Source organism: Cygnus olor, chromosome 1 (genome assembly GCF_009769625.2).
Source record: "Cygnus olor isolate bCygOlo1 chromosome 1, bCygOlo1.pri.v2, whole genome shotgun sequence".
NCBI classification, from domain to species: Eukaryota; Metazoa; Chordata; class Aves; order Anseriformes; family Anatidae; genus Cygnus; species Cygnus olor.
The window spans coordinates 86,762,570-86,778,528 of NC_049169.1; the positions used below are offsets into that span (position 1 = coordinate 86,762,570).

The window sequence follows — 15,959 nt, forward strand, 5'->3', positions numbered from 1 at the left end:
AAACAACAACTCCCTAGACCCCAAACGAAAAAATAAAAGTGGTGCAAAATGCAGTTACTCACCGCTAGCTAACAGATGCTCTGTGCAATGGCAGCCCTCAGCCAACTCCTCCTACTTCTATTATTGAGAACAACATCATGTGGGTACAGAATATTCATTTGGGCAGTTTGGGTCAGGAGTTTTGCTAGTTCCTTGCTAACAGGGCAGTATGAGAAATGGAGAAGACCATGACTGTGTAAGCACTGTACAGCAACAACTAAGACGATGGTTTGTTATTGGCACTATTTTCATTACAAATCCAAAACATAGCGCCATAGCAGCTATTACAAAGAAAATTGACACTATCCCAACCAAAACAGGACAGTATCCACCCCTTTTTCTATACCGTTTACATCATGTCCAGGTCCCATGCTTTCCAGTACATCCTTGTTAGTCATCAACTGTCGGTTAATACAGGTATAATTCCCTTAGTCCGTTGACTGCCCCTGTGAAATGTCCATAAAATGGTCATTTAGTCTGTAATTTTGGTTCTGTCTGTTATGGTGGTTGTTCAGGACCGGAGAGGAAGTGTGTTGTGTAGGGTTATTGGATGCCAAAGCCAGCTCAGGTTGGGCCACGGCTGCACTTGCACCGCTTCTTGTGAGGATCATCCTCAGTTGGTTTGAGTGGTTCTTGCTGTGGTGCTCCCCATAACGTGCAATTCAGATGATGGGTTACAACAGTTTAAATGCATAATCCACTGCAATCTCTACTGCTGCAGGTTTAACATTGCAGTGAACTCCTCCCCTCTCCTCTACTGCGGCTTGGGATTGTCTGTTGGTCACAGTCCCTTAGAGGTGTACCTGCTCTGGCATTGTGTTATCTGTGAGCCACAGTCCCTTTAGAGGTCCACCTGTTGTGTCATGGACTTATCCACAGCCACAGTTGCTTCAAGGTGTACCTGTTCTGGCACAGCCTTTTCATGGGCCACGGTCCCTTCAGAGGACCCTTCAGACACCTGCTGGAGTGGACTTACCTATGGCCACAGGTACTTTGGGGTGTACATGGTCCCACGTGGACTCATCCACAGGTCCCAGTCCCTCTGACTCAAGTTCACTCTGGAGTCGCAGCCTGCCCAGTTCAGCAGCACAGGAAGAGCAGCACCACACAGCTGCTTGCTCACTCCTCCTCTTCCCTGCCCAGCTGGATGCAGGGAAGCTAATTGGGAATTGGGAGGGCAAAATTAGAAAACTTGTGGATTGAGATAAAAAACATTTATTAAGAACAAAAAGACAAGTGATGCACAAAGCAAGTGCTCAGTACCAGCTGACCGATGTCCAGCTAGTCCCCAAGCAAGGGCATCATTGCCTGGCCAACTCCCCACAATTTTAGTGCTGAGTCTGATGCCATATGGAATGCCATATGGAATATTCCTTTAGTCAATTTGGGTCAGCTGCCCTTTAAAGGTTCAGTGTGGACACCATACTTTACACGTTTAAATGGTCTTGATCACAGATGCTTGGTTAGCCTTACATTTTGGATTAAACATTTAATAAGTTGCTGCGTTGACTTCACTGTTCAGAATTGCCAAGCTAACTCAGCTGTTTTTCATTGAAATGTCTACGCAGTGTTTGCACAAAACGATACTTCAAGTATATTGGAAAAATCCTGTTAGTGGGGATGAGAAGCAAGGCTGATGTTTCACTGGAGTATCTGAATCTGGAAAGGACTACTCTTCAGAGCATAAATGATGGAAATTTGTAGGGAATCCCAAGTCCTTTATGTTAGGCTTCCCCTACCTGTAATAAGAAGCTTCTTAACACACTGTGTTCAAGACAGCTGGTGTTATCTGGAGGCAGTCCCTCTTTGATCTGAACTCTCATGAGGGGAAAAACTAGAATTGTCTTATGGAAATCTTTCTACTTACCAGCATTGGAAAACTTCAGCTTTATGAAATGAAACAAATTCTAGCACGTTTCCAGAGAAAATGGAAGATGCTCTGAATCACTGTGATACTTAGTGAAAAATGTTCCTTGAAAGGCTTGAGTTTTGGCTCGTGTTAAACTATGAACTTAAACACTAGCTTTGAAAGCTAGCATTTGGTTATGTTGTTGGGGCTGTCTGTTACAATGAAATCATTGTATGCTATGCAAATATTTATGAGGAATTCATATAACAGTGCAATACTGAAGAACATAAGAAAAGGGGTGGGAGACAATTCTTTAGCTGAACTGTGCAGTCATAAAATTGTGTAGGCTCTTCTGTAGTCTGTTGGTTTGTGTTTTGATAGGTAATAAAGCCTCTAGTTTCATGTGCAAACAGTTGCGTTCTTGTAGCCTGTTAAAAACTCTGTCAACAGAGCATAATTTGTTCTTGACTCAAATCCAGTCAACCAAAAATCTCACCTGAATCAAAGAAATAACAAATATATCAGATTGTCTGTTGTCATCTTCTTTAATATCAGTTTTTTAGCAGACATGACACTATAGTTTTGGATGGCCACTTTCTTGTTCTGAAAGTGTTGCTTATTTTTTTCCCTTAAGTACAAGGTGGGAGGTGGTCTGCTAGCAGAAGTGCATGTTTGTTTTGATGCTTTAACAGACAGTCATTCCTACACCTGTAGAGAAATTTCGGAACTCCTACTTCTTAAATGCCTCAAAAGAAATCCACTTTTCTTTGCGTGGGGCTCAAAGGCAATCTTTGTCTTCTGTACCTGAAAAGTATTATTGTTCATAAGATTCTTCTCCTTAATGGCAGATGTTGCCAAACGTTGTTGAAAAAAGGATGTCTCCCTTTAAATTGTGGCACTAATGTCTTCATCTTTAATTTCTTACTAAGACTTGGAATTGCGGAGTTGTTATGAATTGGCATCAAACACTGAAAAGCTAGGAAAGCTGCTGATATGGTATTCAGTCAAATGAGTGTATGAACAGTGAAATGGCTAGAGATCATGCAGCCCTTCTCCTGGAAGTCATTAAACTCAAAATGAACAATACTAAATGTTGTGTTAGTATGATGCCCCTGCATCAGCAGGGTACTGTGTTGTGCTATTCCCTCCTATATAAGTGTGTCAAAATGGGCTCGACTGTAGACTTGTTGGGAATGCTGTATGTAAGCGTGGTCCATGGTCCTTGCTGGGAGAAATCCAGCAAAAGGGTACTAAGATAATTAAGGGACTAGGCCACCTTTCATAGGGATTGTTTAGCCTGCAAAAGAGAAGAAAGACTCAGAGAGATCTCATCAGTAATTATATTTAAGATATCAATATTTATAATCATAAATATCTGAGGATAGAGAGAGAGCATCTAAAGAAGACTGAGCCAAGTTCTTTAGTGGTGCCCATCAACAAGAGAAGTAGCGTTGGGCACGCATTCAAACACAAGAAATTTCATCTCAGTATAAGAAAACACATTTTTCCTATGAGCATGGTTGAACACTGGAATAGATTGCTAGAGAGTTTGTGGAGTCTCCATCCTTGGAGACAGCGAAAACCCAACTGGACAGAGTTCTGAGCAGGCTGCACAAGCTGGCACTGCTTGAGCAGAGGGTTTGGACTAGATGATGTCAAGATGTCCCGTCCAAACTCAGCAATTCTGTGGTGGTCAGATGCAGTTATCTGAGAATGATTTTCTATATAAGGTGTTCTACCTATTGCATCTTATGCTGATTTACTTGTGTTTGGTGGAAGGAACTATCGTACCATGGATTCTTGTTGAAGATGATTCTTTTGGTTGAAGGTGTTCCTTGTACTAAACAAGATGAGAGGGGGAATGTTGTTTGCTACTGCAAAAAGATATAATGGTGGATTGTGTATTCTTTCTCCTGTAAGTCTTTTGTACTCATTCTCTGATTGGCTTTTATTTCTGGCTGCTCTTTCTTGGCCTCTCCTTCCCCCAAATTGTACTGGGGAAAATGTGAGTAAAGCAATACTGTGTTCTTGTAAGCATATTGCTAATACCTTTTGATGATCCTGACTTAAGAAGGGGAAGAATGACGCTATGAAAATGTATAGAAATGTATTTTGAGACACCAGAAGCATGTATAAATTCTCTTAGAGTGATTGCGGGTAGTAACTGGGCTGTTTGCTGCATGCTACCCAGAGAACACCCAACCTTCAGCGCTCTTCGTTGATTAGCAATGTGTTAAGTTCAAATCTGCTTTCAAGTGTGCCTGCCTTTTCCTGTTGACCTCACTGGGAATTGCAAGGTGAACGTAACTTTTTTTCTCAGACACAAAATGAGATAGGGTTGTTATCATTATCACTTGTGTTCTTTGACATGTAAAAAATTCTTAGTTCAATATAAAGCCTTTTCTGAAGGATGGTGACTTAAAGAACACTCTCGGTGTCTGCTCTGTTCATACATTATTCTGCTAGCTGCCTGCAATCGCTACCATTTAGGCTGCATGTTTTAATTCCTGGAAATTACATTAGTGCTTCTGCTCTAAAAGAATCCAAGGTCAAGAACATTTGTGGTTTGCACTTCTGTTAATCAGGGAATGCAGAAGAGTTGAATGTTTTCTCCCTTCTCTCCCCAGACAGCCTGCCTGCGTTCCCCATTGCCATGGTGGCAGGGATAGTCATCGGTACGGTTACAGGTCTCACACCGCTCATCTCTATTGTCGTGTGTCTTGTCATCAGAAAGAACAACTCTAAAAAACGTTACTCTGGGTAAGAGATCTCCCTCCTCACCTGTGTATGATGTGAGGAACAGCAGTAGGATCAGAGGGAGGGATTAGAGGGGGGTAGGAGTTGTTTCAGCCAAGTCTTGGCAACCATAACTAGAGGTAGGGTATAGCCATGTGGAAGACTGGCCATCTGCCCATAATGATTATTTCTCTGCTGTGCTTGAAAAGACCCACTGACCATGAGTTGCACCTGATAATCACTAAATGTTACAGCTGATCCCCTGCCACAAGCTTATGTGCCCTATGAACATCTAACCTAAGATCCCCTAGCTCTGTTCTGTTCCCCTTCCCATCCCTACTCCCTTGTTCCCTTAGCCTCCCCCTTCCCAAAGAAAAAGTGCCACGTGCGGTTTTAAGGAATGCTCTGTTGGGATGAGGACTGATTTTTTCAGTTACCAGTGTCTTGCTCCTGAGCCAGTGGTACACTGGCCAAAATCCCTTTCATCACCACTCTTTAAAGTAAGGAAGGAGTAACCACTCCACATCCATCCTCATTCAACTGTCTGGTTTTAGTTAACTGTTACCATCCCTACAAAGTTTTTTTTTTGTGTGTTAGGGGGATATTTCCTAAATAAAGCACAGTTCTTTGAGTGGGGATGTGAGAATGCAACAAGACCTAACAAAAGCAAACTTGAATCCTGTGGTGATGGAGCTTGTTGGTGGTGGGGGAAGTGCTTTCTCTTTTCTCTTTCTCTCTAATTTAGATGGCCATTTGCTTCGGTAAGAAAGAATGAAAATTATGTCTGTAATCTTAGAAACAAAATCAAGATTTATAACCTTCTTCTGTTCTTTCCCCAACAAATATTCCTGCTTCCTGCAGGTTTTCTTGGTTGCCTGTCAGATTAAAGAAAACAACTCCATAAATAAACTTGTGGGGATTTCTAAATTGAACTTTGCCCTGTCCTTTTCCCAGTTGGAGAGCTTAGAGAAAGTGAGTTGGCTATTCCCAATGGTAAGGCTGAGTGCAGTGAAGGCAGCTGCATGTGCTCAAAATTGTGCAGAAAGTCTGCTTCCCCCTTTCTGCATGTGTCCTTCTGCTAAAAACTGAGAAGAAACCTGCAGAGTCACGCACCAGGAGTGTACATGTGATGGTCCACATGCTTTGCTTCTGAGTGACCTGCTGTCCACTGTCTTCCTGCTGAAGGACATGTGCTGGAGCTGAGCCTGGAGCAGGAGGTCACGTGCAGTAATTTCGTATAATAGATTTAACTACTCTCCCAGGAAAGTAAACTCCGAAGTTTGAATACTGCTTTTGCTGACCGTGGCAGCTCTGCATGACATGCTAAGAGAAACCAAATGTGCTGTGACCCCCTTCAAACTTATGGACTTTCTTCTCCATGACACTAACCTAGTGTGTGGTGGTAGCAGTGAGATGTACTTACTCTTAGATAACAACTCTGCCTTGAACTGAGGTGGGCTGGGGCACTGCGCGGCATCTGGAACCCTGCATGGCCACAATTTCCGTTCATGATCTGACTTTGGTGTTTTTTTTGTTTTTTGTTTTCCTTTCTGCCTTGGTGTGCTGGGATCGGATCCTGCTTATCTTCCTCTCCTTACAGAGATCCTGATATAGACGCCAGATTGGGAATGTAACAGGGCTGGGTCTTCTCTTCCAGTCCCACTAGACACCATGGTAACTAATCAAGTTGGTGGTTGCTGTTAATACCTGTGTGTATGTGTACACATATCCTCTTCTTTTGCTGACTAACCGGCTAGCTCTGTGCTAACATAACTTCGCTGTAATTTGTGCTGGAATCTGTTGGCAAAGGGACAATGCATTTCACTGGGTGCTTGGGTTTCATTGTCTCATGTCTGGCTGGGGTGGGATTGCTGCTTATCCCAGATGGTGTCCCTCCATCTCTTCCAGCAGTGAACTTGCCAATGCATTGACTAGAGCACAGGAAATTCAGAGTTCTTTCCATGACAGAAGGAAAACACACTCCCTGTAAGTGTTCTTCTGGCTCGGACAGCTCTGCCATTTGGAAACTTACAAATGCAGTCATCTAAGTGCATGAGCTGCTTAAAAAGGAATTATGACTTTTAGGTAGTGTGGATCTTAGGAATTTTGTGAATAAAGAAAACAATTCATTGTTATGTCATTTTGGTCACAGAAGGGCTGCTCTGTCTCTGAGACAGAGCGGAAACCCCTTGCTGTGGTTACTGGGTCTGCAGTATTTCTATTTTTTTTTAATCTGCGGCATGTTTGTAGAGCTAAATCTTCTATGGTTAGACTTCCCAAAGGTTAAAAAATGATTGCCTGTGAGGAGGTGGTCTGCTTGATGTCACTGTCCTTATTTGTTTCTTTCTGTACTTGCTTTGTACACTGTCTTTTTAAAAAGACTGTGGGGAAAGGATGCTCAGTGATCAGAGGGTAGCAAAGGGAACTCCTGTGTTTGTTGTGGAGGAGACGGCCCGTTTTCTTTCCCGGGTGCATGGGTTAAGAGGAGATAGACTAAGCATTTAGAGACCCGTTACTGCACTGCCCAGAAGCTGCCAAGGTTAAGTTTGAAGACATCTGCTCATATACTTAGCTCAGTAGTATTCATTTCTCTGTCATTGGCTTGTTTTCTTTTCAGTCCTGCTCTAAGCGGATGGGAAGAAGCAAGCAATGAATGAAAACTGGCAACCTTCTTCCAGAGGTGTTAGTTCTCAGCACAAGACAGTTTTCTGAGTTTTCAAACAAGGTTTGCCTGTTTAGATATTCACGTAGCTGTATCTGGACACATAGCTTACATGTCATGTATGCCTCTTAAAGTAATCACTCCAGAGATTAGTGTCTGTTGTGAGTGGGCAGAATTGTTTTGGAATCATAGCCCAAACAGAAAGCAAGGGAACTAATGTGGACTTCGCTAGGAAGTACCTTTGTAGTATGGAGAGCTAGTGGCTCTTGCAAGCGTTCACTTTAATTGTAGCAGTGGTATAACACTTGCTTCAGTGACTGGGGCTACTTAGCTTGTAGTTAGAAGTTAATTGAGTCTGAAGCCTCAGTGAAGAAAACACATTTGTGGGTTTGTAAAGTTTTAGACTGGTTGGGTTAAATGGGAATATCTAGGGAACAAGAATTTTGAAGGAGCTGCTGTCGCATGTTAAAGTTGTTCCTTCACGTTGCTCACCAGTGAGACTCTAGGAGGAAGGACAGAGAAATGACATGGGAGAGATGGAGAATTATATGTGTTTATTCCAGAATCCATTATGTTCACTTTTACTTTGGCATAATCTGCCACCAATTTCATCTCGCCATCACTCGTTTTTTGTTTTTGTTCCTTTTTTTTTTTGTGTGTGTGTGTGTTTGTGCCTCTTGAACATTGTCGTGCAAACTCTGCTCTGCCACCTCGTCAGCTGCGGTACATCTGAGAGCTTGATGTCACCGGTTAAGCAGGCTCCGCAGAAGTCACCCTCCGACACAGAGGGTCTGGTAAACAGCGTACCCGCCAGATCACACCAGGTAAACTGCTTCCTGCTTCTTTCCGAAGCAGGATCCTCCCGGAGCATGGGGGAGATGGTATGGAAAAGCTAAAGGCAGGGTGGGACACGTGAATTAGGTGCTGTCTGTTAAGGTGATGAGGGTGGGGGGGGTGTTTGATCTGAACAAGAGATGGGCAGTAATCCCTCAAAGATGTAGTGCATCTGAAAGAATAGCATTTTGATATTAGTTGAGGTAGAGTTTTATGTCCTTCTTGTACTTATGTACGAAAAAGATGGCTCTGATCTTGTGCATTAACATAGACAGATGTTAGTGAAGTACAAGTGTGAGATCCTGAAGAAGATGAGGAATTGGTAGTGGGTAGCTGCTGGAGATACGTGGAGATAACATTATGTACTAGATGTGTAACACTCTACAAAACTGCCTAGGCTGTTCTGGGATTGTGCTGGGGAGGAATTTTACTTAATCTCTCATCGATGTGAAGGTATATGCTCTAAGTGGCACGCAGTGCCTTTACGTGAAAATGAGCCAGTGCAATGCAAACACTGACCAGTGATGGTTAGTCTGAAGTTACTCTTGCTGCCCAGAGTGCTTTTCTGCTGAGCCACCTAGCTTTTGTGGGCTTGAAATTATGAAACTTTGTCCTGTTCTTGCTGCTGTTGGCAAAGTTCTGCTGACTTTGAAGGACCAAGGTGGCTCTTACTCAGACTAGTCATCTCATGGGAAATTAGTCAGAGTGCAGAGAGCATGCATCAAACAGGGATTCTGTGCAATATACAATTATCGGCCAACAATGTGCAGGATTTCCATATTGGTAAGGTGTTTCTTACCTCTTGATTTGTGTATGCTCAGCAATTTTCCCATGGAGGCATGGGTCCTGAGTGAGTTTAAGTCCAAAATGGACTAATTCTTAATAAGTCACCGTTTAGGAAGTGTCTACGGAGTAGTGTGTGGACTCTGAGAGGTTTCTAAATCAGAGTTGACACCTGCTTTCTTCATTTCTCTTGAAGAGGTAATGGAGATATGTGTTAATACTACAGGAAAAAAAATACAGTGCTGAGTGAGATGGATAAAGTCAAGGTCCTTGCTCTGTTGGGGGCTTACAGTCTGCTTTTGAAGTACATCTTGTTCTTGACATGTGCAGTACTTCCAGAAGACAAAGGTTTAGTATGTAGGCCCACATTGTTGCCTGATGACTTCAGAGAACAGTTATTCTCTGAACATAAAAGCAATATAATCAAGTGATAAGGTTTTAAAATAGTTCTGATTTTGACGGGAGTGGGTCTGTTAATAGCAGTCTGCCTTTAAGACCTAGATAAAGCTTGCCTTATTCTATGAATGTTCAGCTGAGTGACTCAACAACATTTGTTTTCACTGTTTCTTCTTAGCAGATACGTTCTGTCCTGTCAAATTTGTATATGGTGTTTCTTTTCCATGCCATCATTCTGCAGTGACTTGTATTCTACTATGACTGTTACTTGGATGAGAGAGAAATACATTTCTGTTGAAGGCAGGAACTAAATGCATTTCCCAGCTGGGTGTCCTTGTTTAGCTAACAATCTGGGTTGCAACAGGCAAACTGGGAGGCAGCGTGTTGTCCCAAGAAATGCTTGCTCCAAGGTGGCTGTCATTTGTATTTGTGCTTTGCGAGTTGTTGATTACTCATTTGTGGGCAGGCTGAAGTACTGTTCATCTTAAAGCATTACTTCTTCAGAAGTACATTTATGATGTACAGAGCAGTATGGCACAGAGATCCCAAGTGGGTAGGCCTGTCAGTGTAGAAGCTGGGAGCGCTAAAGCCACATTAACTTCAATGTAGACCTCAGGCTTTTGGTCTTTAGGAATACCTGAACAAGCTTAGTTTGTGCTCTGTTCTGAGCTTTGGGCTGGACACCAGGACCCTAGGAGGGAGCAGTTCATGGTGCAGGGAATCCTGACTTAAATTTCTGATAGATTTCCTGGGGCTGGAATCTGTCGTAGTTCCAACATCTTCCAGAATCTAAAGAACTTGAGAATACTGTAAACCACATGGCATGGTGGTCTAACTTCATGACTCCTTTCTCTTTGCTGTAACTTGCAATTCATGACTCTGCTGACAAACTTTTAGCAAGGTATGGGTATACCTGCTCCTCTTTTTCCATTGGTTTGAATGAAAAAAATCACGAGACTTCAGGAAATGCAGGTTATTTTATGGCAGTGCTGCTCTTTCTTTTAGTTTTGAAGAGTCAGAATGATCTTAGTTGGACTTCGGTGAAAGTTCTGAATTGTTTAGACTTTTCTGAAGCTTTTACCTATGTAAGAAGTCTTCACTAAGATTCAGCTGGCAATAAATCAGGTGAGGCTTTATAGCAAATTCTTGCTCCTCCTTTTCTCTGCGTCAGCTAATCTACCATTTGTTTAGGTGACAGTGAACATATCCAGACAACGATGGCTTGATTTGGATCAGGTGACCACAGCAAGTCAGCCTCTCCATCACCACCTGATGTGCAGGATAACTATATTTAACCAGGCATAAAATCAGAATAGTGATAAAACTGATCCTGAGTAGTGAACTCCTGTGGTAGAAAACTGACCCATCAGAATTTCTTGAGCAAACTTGAAATGTCATAGTGAGTATTTTATGAAGCTGTAGATTTTTTTGAACTGATACAAAGTGCTGTAGAGCTGAATTTACCATGTCCTTAAACTATGGTTTCAGGCAAATGAGAATTCCTAAATTACTTACAAATAAACTTTAGGCTCACTTTGTCTTTACCTTTTTGTATATTTTGCAATTAGATTGCAATTAGATTGCAATTAGCTCTAATTGCAATCCAGATACAGTGTTGGAGATCAGAACAATGTGAGAATCAACAGTGGGGTAAAAAAAGGTGGTTTGAATGAGACTCTAAATCCCAACTTTTCTAGGACATCTATATATTTTTTTTTCAGCATTTCCACAGTGTTATTTCTATTCAGCATTTTATATCTGCTTGTAAGTTTCCATCCTTCTTTCCATCCCCTTCCTCTACTCTTTTTCTTTAAAACTTGGGAAGTGGTTTACCTGGAAGGAAGAAAGTTTGGGTTTAAACTGCTTCTCAAGGAGAATGAGTTATACGGCAGGTGCATGCTTTGCCTTTGTGTTGGAAGGAAAACCGCTGTACAGAAGTGTACCTATGGTCCTTTGAAGATTTCCTTTTCATCTTTAGCTAGTTGCTTTGGAAGATAGATGGAAAGCTTTCTGTGTCAATTCCGTAGAGATGCTTTCTAATTTGGCAGCATACCAAAAGTACTGGAGAGAAGAGAGTGGGAGAAATATCTGTGAAGGCTTCTTCTCCCTTGGACCTAAGGGAAACAGAAATGGAGTTAAATAGGTGAAATGGTTTCAAGGCAAAAGCCTCGAACAAGAAGAACTGAACAAGAAGATCTGTCCTTGCAATTTTCCCCCTCTTCCCTCCACCTAACAGAACAGTTCCTTTCTCTCCTGTGCAGGTAATGTTTGTGTGTGGCCTCTCCCCAGAGATCTCCTGGTAGGTGGTCGCAGCCTTCTGCCCTGTGCTTGTCAGTTGTGGTGTGCAGAACTGGAGCTGCGGGTCAGCCCTTTCCGTAAAGGTCCCACCTTTGTCTTGTCAGGCACTTGCTCTTTGTAGGCTGCAGTCCTGCCCTCAGCCCATCTGGAACAGCTGCAGCTTGCTTTCCTGTGGGCTGTGTTTTGGAGGACACGGTCCTTTAGGAAAGTGCTGGGGTGTTTGCATGCCCTGCTGAAAGACGGTGCTTTAATGTCCTCCACTTCACTCCAGCAGCTATAACAGAGGCGTGTGGCTGTGTTGCAGTCTTTTCAAGGGAAAACCTGGCAATATCTGTCAGTGCTGGGCAGTGCTGAACAGACCGGCCCAAGAAGGTGCCAAGCATACCTGACGTGTGGAGGTCTGGTGTGATGGCTTTGGGCAGTTCTCTTGTTTGCAGATCTGCACCATACCTTGGACTGGTTGGTAGCAAAAGAGAGCCTTGATGGCCTAGCTGACCAAGGATTTAGTTTTACACTTTTTTTTTAACTCTGTGCAGGGTTGGCTCAAAAGTGAGGTAAGACTCCGCGTTACTGCACCATTTTAGTATTTTCTGGCTTGCTGCTGTGTGGGCCTTGATCCCATCATTTGCTTGGGCAGTGACTGTGGTGTCCTGAGGTGGCTGCAGGTTTATCTTATCCCTCAGTTATATCCAAGTGGTACAGCTGTGCTGAGATTTACAGGACTTGAATGGTAGTAAGCACATGAAGTACACTCTGCTATCTACTGGTAAAGATGTAGCGTAGTTTATCTTGTAAAATATTAAATCTGGCATGCATACGAGTAAGCCTTGTATCTTTCTCTGCACCACAACATCTAAGAATTGCTGCTTTTCAGAACGAAGGATTCTGTATTTTGCTGATGGTGAGAAGGCAAGCAGCCTTAGCATTATTAAAGGGAGGAAATCCTGCTGTTTGGCACGCTCCCAATAGGAGCAAGGTGGCAGACTAGAGCTCATTTATAGGTGAGGGCTCATTCCACTTGCTTTAAAGTGTCACTAGCAGTCATAAGAGCTGTGTGGTCTTGTTTTAGCTTTGGTCTTGCTGTAGCCCTTGCAGGAGGGAGGGGCAGTATGACCTATTCTGAGCAATACTGATTGTGCTTTTTTTATTCTGTTTCCAGGGCCCAGTCATTTACGCGCAGCTAGATCACTCCGGAGGACAGCACAGCGACAAGATTAACAAGTCAGAGTCTGTGGTCTATGCTGATATTCGGAAGAACTGAGATGAGATCCTAACCTATCCAATGCAAAACACGCATTCAGACTGGAATTGCTTAAACAAAATTTGACCCAGAGAACTCACATGTGGCCTTTGATGCCTAGGCTAGGACCAATGCATGTGCATACAGAGGGAAAGATATATATGAATTGTGTGTAAATAGTCTATTTAATCGTACAGAAGTGAGACCAATGTTGCATGTTGAAATGCGGTAAGAATTCTGCTTATAAATTGCCAATATTCTTTTTTGTATCTTGTATGATGAGAAAGTGGAAATTCACATCACAGTTTTTAAATATTTTTATCTTGATTATTAACGGAGAAACTGGAAGATAACTAAGATTCTAGGTTGACCTCGAGATTCTTTTTTTTGCTTATGGGGCCTATTTTTAGTTGTTGTTGTTGAGGTGAATATAAAGGTAACTTTCACAGGGTATTCATATTTCCTTGGTCAGATTCTCAGTACAAGCTGCCTTCTTGCATGAGGTAGACATTCTCACTTGGTTTTGCAAGCCACATTGTGACTCCTAGCTATCAGAAATGGTTATCTTACCACTGCAAGTGAAGGAAATGTTTAGGCCTACCTGACCTGTATAACACAGGTCGCAGAATCGTTTACTTCTGTGTCAAGCCCATATATTCAAGCTTAGTCCTTTAAGGTACAGCGATAGTGCTGACCTAATGACTTTTGTGAAATTGTAGTTTACCTGTGAAAATTTAAGAGCTAGTGAGCTAGAGGGATAAGAAGCAGTAACTCTAGGTGGTCGAAAAGTTCACTGAAAGTCTGAGGCAATGAAATGTTTCTTCCTTATAACTGTGTCACTTCATATAAGCACAACAAAATGGGCTCCAAGGGCTCTGGAAGTTGTAGTATTCCCTCATCTCTCCCTTGTTACTCCATTATACCTTTGTTACTTCCTAAGAGATGCTTTATCAGTTCTCAAAAGCCTCTAATGGAGGCTGAATGACCTCTGGAAGAAATTTAGAGCTTCACTTTTGTTTTATTGCTGTTTTTATTTTTTTTTTGTCGTTGTTGTTATTGTTGTTTGTTTGTGTGTTTTCATAATCTTTATTTGCACAGAGGATGCGGAGGGCAGTTTATTTCCTTCCTCTCTGCAAGTCTACTACTTGAATACAATTTCCCAGCTTCTTGTTTCGAGATTATACTCCTCATAGATTGATAGGGATCTCAAATCATCCTTTTCTGCTGAAGAGGATCTTTCTTTAGCTGACCCATTTGTATCCTGAAATCCAGTGTTCAGGACTTGAAGTGGCACTCCAGCTGAGGTCTTTTCAGACTAGCATATAGTAAGAAGGGTTTCTGTTTTGTACATCCTAATGTGGTGTAGGCTTTTCCGTACCAGTAGATAACTTTTAGTTTGATCTACCATAACCCCTTCTCTCTGATTTTTAGCCATTTCCTAATTCAATCTGTTTCACAAAATCAGTCACAGAATGGTTGAAGTTAGAAGGGATCTCTGGAGATCATCTGGTCCAACCACCCCTGTTCAGCTAGAGCAGGTGCCCAAGACCACGTCCAGTTGGGTTTTGAGTATCTCCACAGATGGAAACTCTTCAACCTCTCTGGGCAACCTATTTGGCCACTTAAAGTAAAAAAGCGTTTCCATGTGTTCAGATGGAATATCCTGGTTTTAAACTTCTGTCAGAAGTTGCCTCTTGTCCTGTCTGCGAACATTAGTGAGAAGAGTCTGGCTTCCTCTTCAGTCATTTTTCACAACAAAGTTGGGTACACAGACTTTCATCGGGATCACACTTGGCTGGTTTCCTGACAACACCTGCCTTTGTAACGAGCATCACTAAAATCAGGGTGAACCCTACTGCTGCTTTCCCTATGAACCAAGCTGTTTCTCCCCAGTATTTTACACTTACCAAGAAACAAAGCCTTTGACATGGTTGATGGGGAAACTTGATTTTTATCTGCCTGTGCTTATCCCTGTGCATTACATCTTTCTCCCTAGACATTTTAGAGTAAAAGGGAGAAGGGTGATTAATTTAACTATCAAAATCTCGGTGCTGTGAGAAAATAGGGCTGTCTGTCCTTGGCTCTGATTTTTTTTTATTTTTTATTTTCTTTCTGGAATATACTGGAGAAGCTGAGCAGAATCCTGTTACTTCTGGTGCTAACTATAGGAAATATGTCATTGTGTTTGTTTAGTTACAGGTATGCTCATATAGCCTCTACTGAGGAGTCTCATTGCAAAGCTGCTTGGATCCTCTGTGTGAAGGCAGATTGAATTTTGAAGTATTTTTTATTATTTTTATTTTATTTTTTATTTTAAAGAAAGAAACAAACTCCTTTATCTCCAAGAACAGTAGTACAAATTGGTCTGAATCCCTCTCCATTGTGAAGGCTGTTCATTTATTTTTTTTGGTCATGGAATCATGAGCAAAGTTGCTTAGCTGGAATGGACAGCTTCTACAATGTAGCTGTTAAACAACTTATTCAGGCTGAAGTCAAGAGAACTTGAGGCAGTATGAGACAAAACTGTTTTGAACTTTCTGTCAGTCAGGTTGTCTTAGCTTGTTTAATCAGGTGTGGTAACCTGTGCTGATGAAAGGGACTGATGCTTAGCTGGCTTACTTGTCTCAGGTGACAGAGGACTTCCAATTTCCTCGATGGGTAGCAAGCAAAGATTAAAGTCAGTCAAGGTCATCAGATCCTGATGTAATAGTGACCAGAAATTCAATTCTATGTCCCCTGCTGGTATTCTCTTAATTCTCCGAGGCTGTTTTGCAGGTGGAAACAAACAGCATGTAATCGTAGGAAAATGGAGCGTGTTGTTCTTGACCAGTTCCAGTACTGCTGCTAGTACTTTTTAGGTCCATCTATTTTGAAAAGAAGTGCTGTGTGGCTTGGATGGAGCTGGGGAAGGTCTGTGTGATGTAGAAGTTGTCTCCAACAGTTTAATGTCCTTTTTCATACTGTGGTGCCCAGAACTGCACACAGTACTCGAGGTGAGGCTGCACCAGCGCAGAGTAGAGCGGGACAATCACTTCCCTCGACCGACTAGCAATGCCGTGCTTGATGCACCCCAGGATACGGTTGGCCCTCCTGGCTGCAAGGGCACACTGCTGGCTCATATT

General features: G+C 42.4%; 1 protein-coding gene across 3 annotated transcripts in view; it reads left to right on the forward strand.

Annotated features, from left to right (window-relative positions):
* The window catches only part of MPZL1 (myelin protein zero like 1), a 42,061-nt gene extending 28,969 nt beyond the window's left edge, over positions 1-13,092 (forward strand). For all 3 annotated transcript variants that reach the window (XM_040567719.1, XM_040567711.1, XM_040567730.1), the window contains 3 exons: positions 4,516-4,648; positions 8,005-8,110; positions 12,757-13,092. In XM_040567719.1, coding sequence (XP_040423653.1) covers positions 4,516-4,648; positions 8,005-8,110; positions 12,757-12,858 — 341 coding nt within the window. In that variant the 3' untranslated portion in view covers positions 12,859-13,092. The remainder of the gene's footprint in view (positions 1-4,515; positions 4,649-8,004; positions 8,111-12,756) is intronic.
* Positions 13,093-15,959: the final 2,867 nt, after the last annotated feature.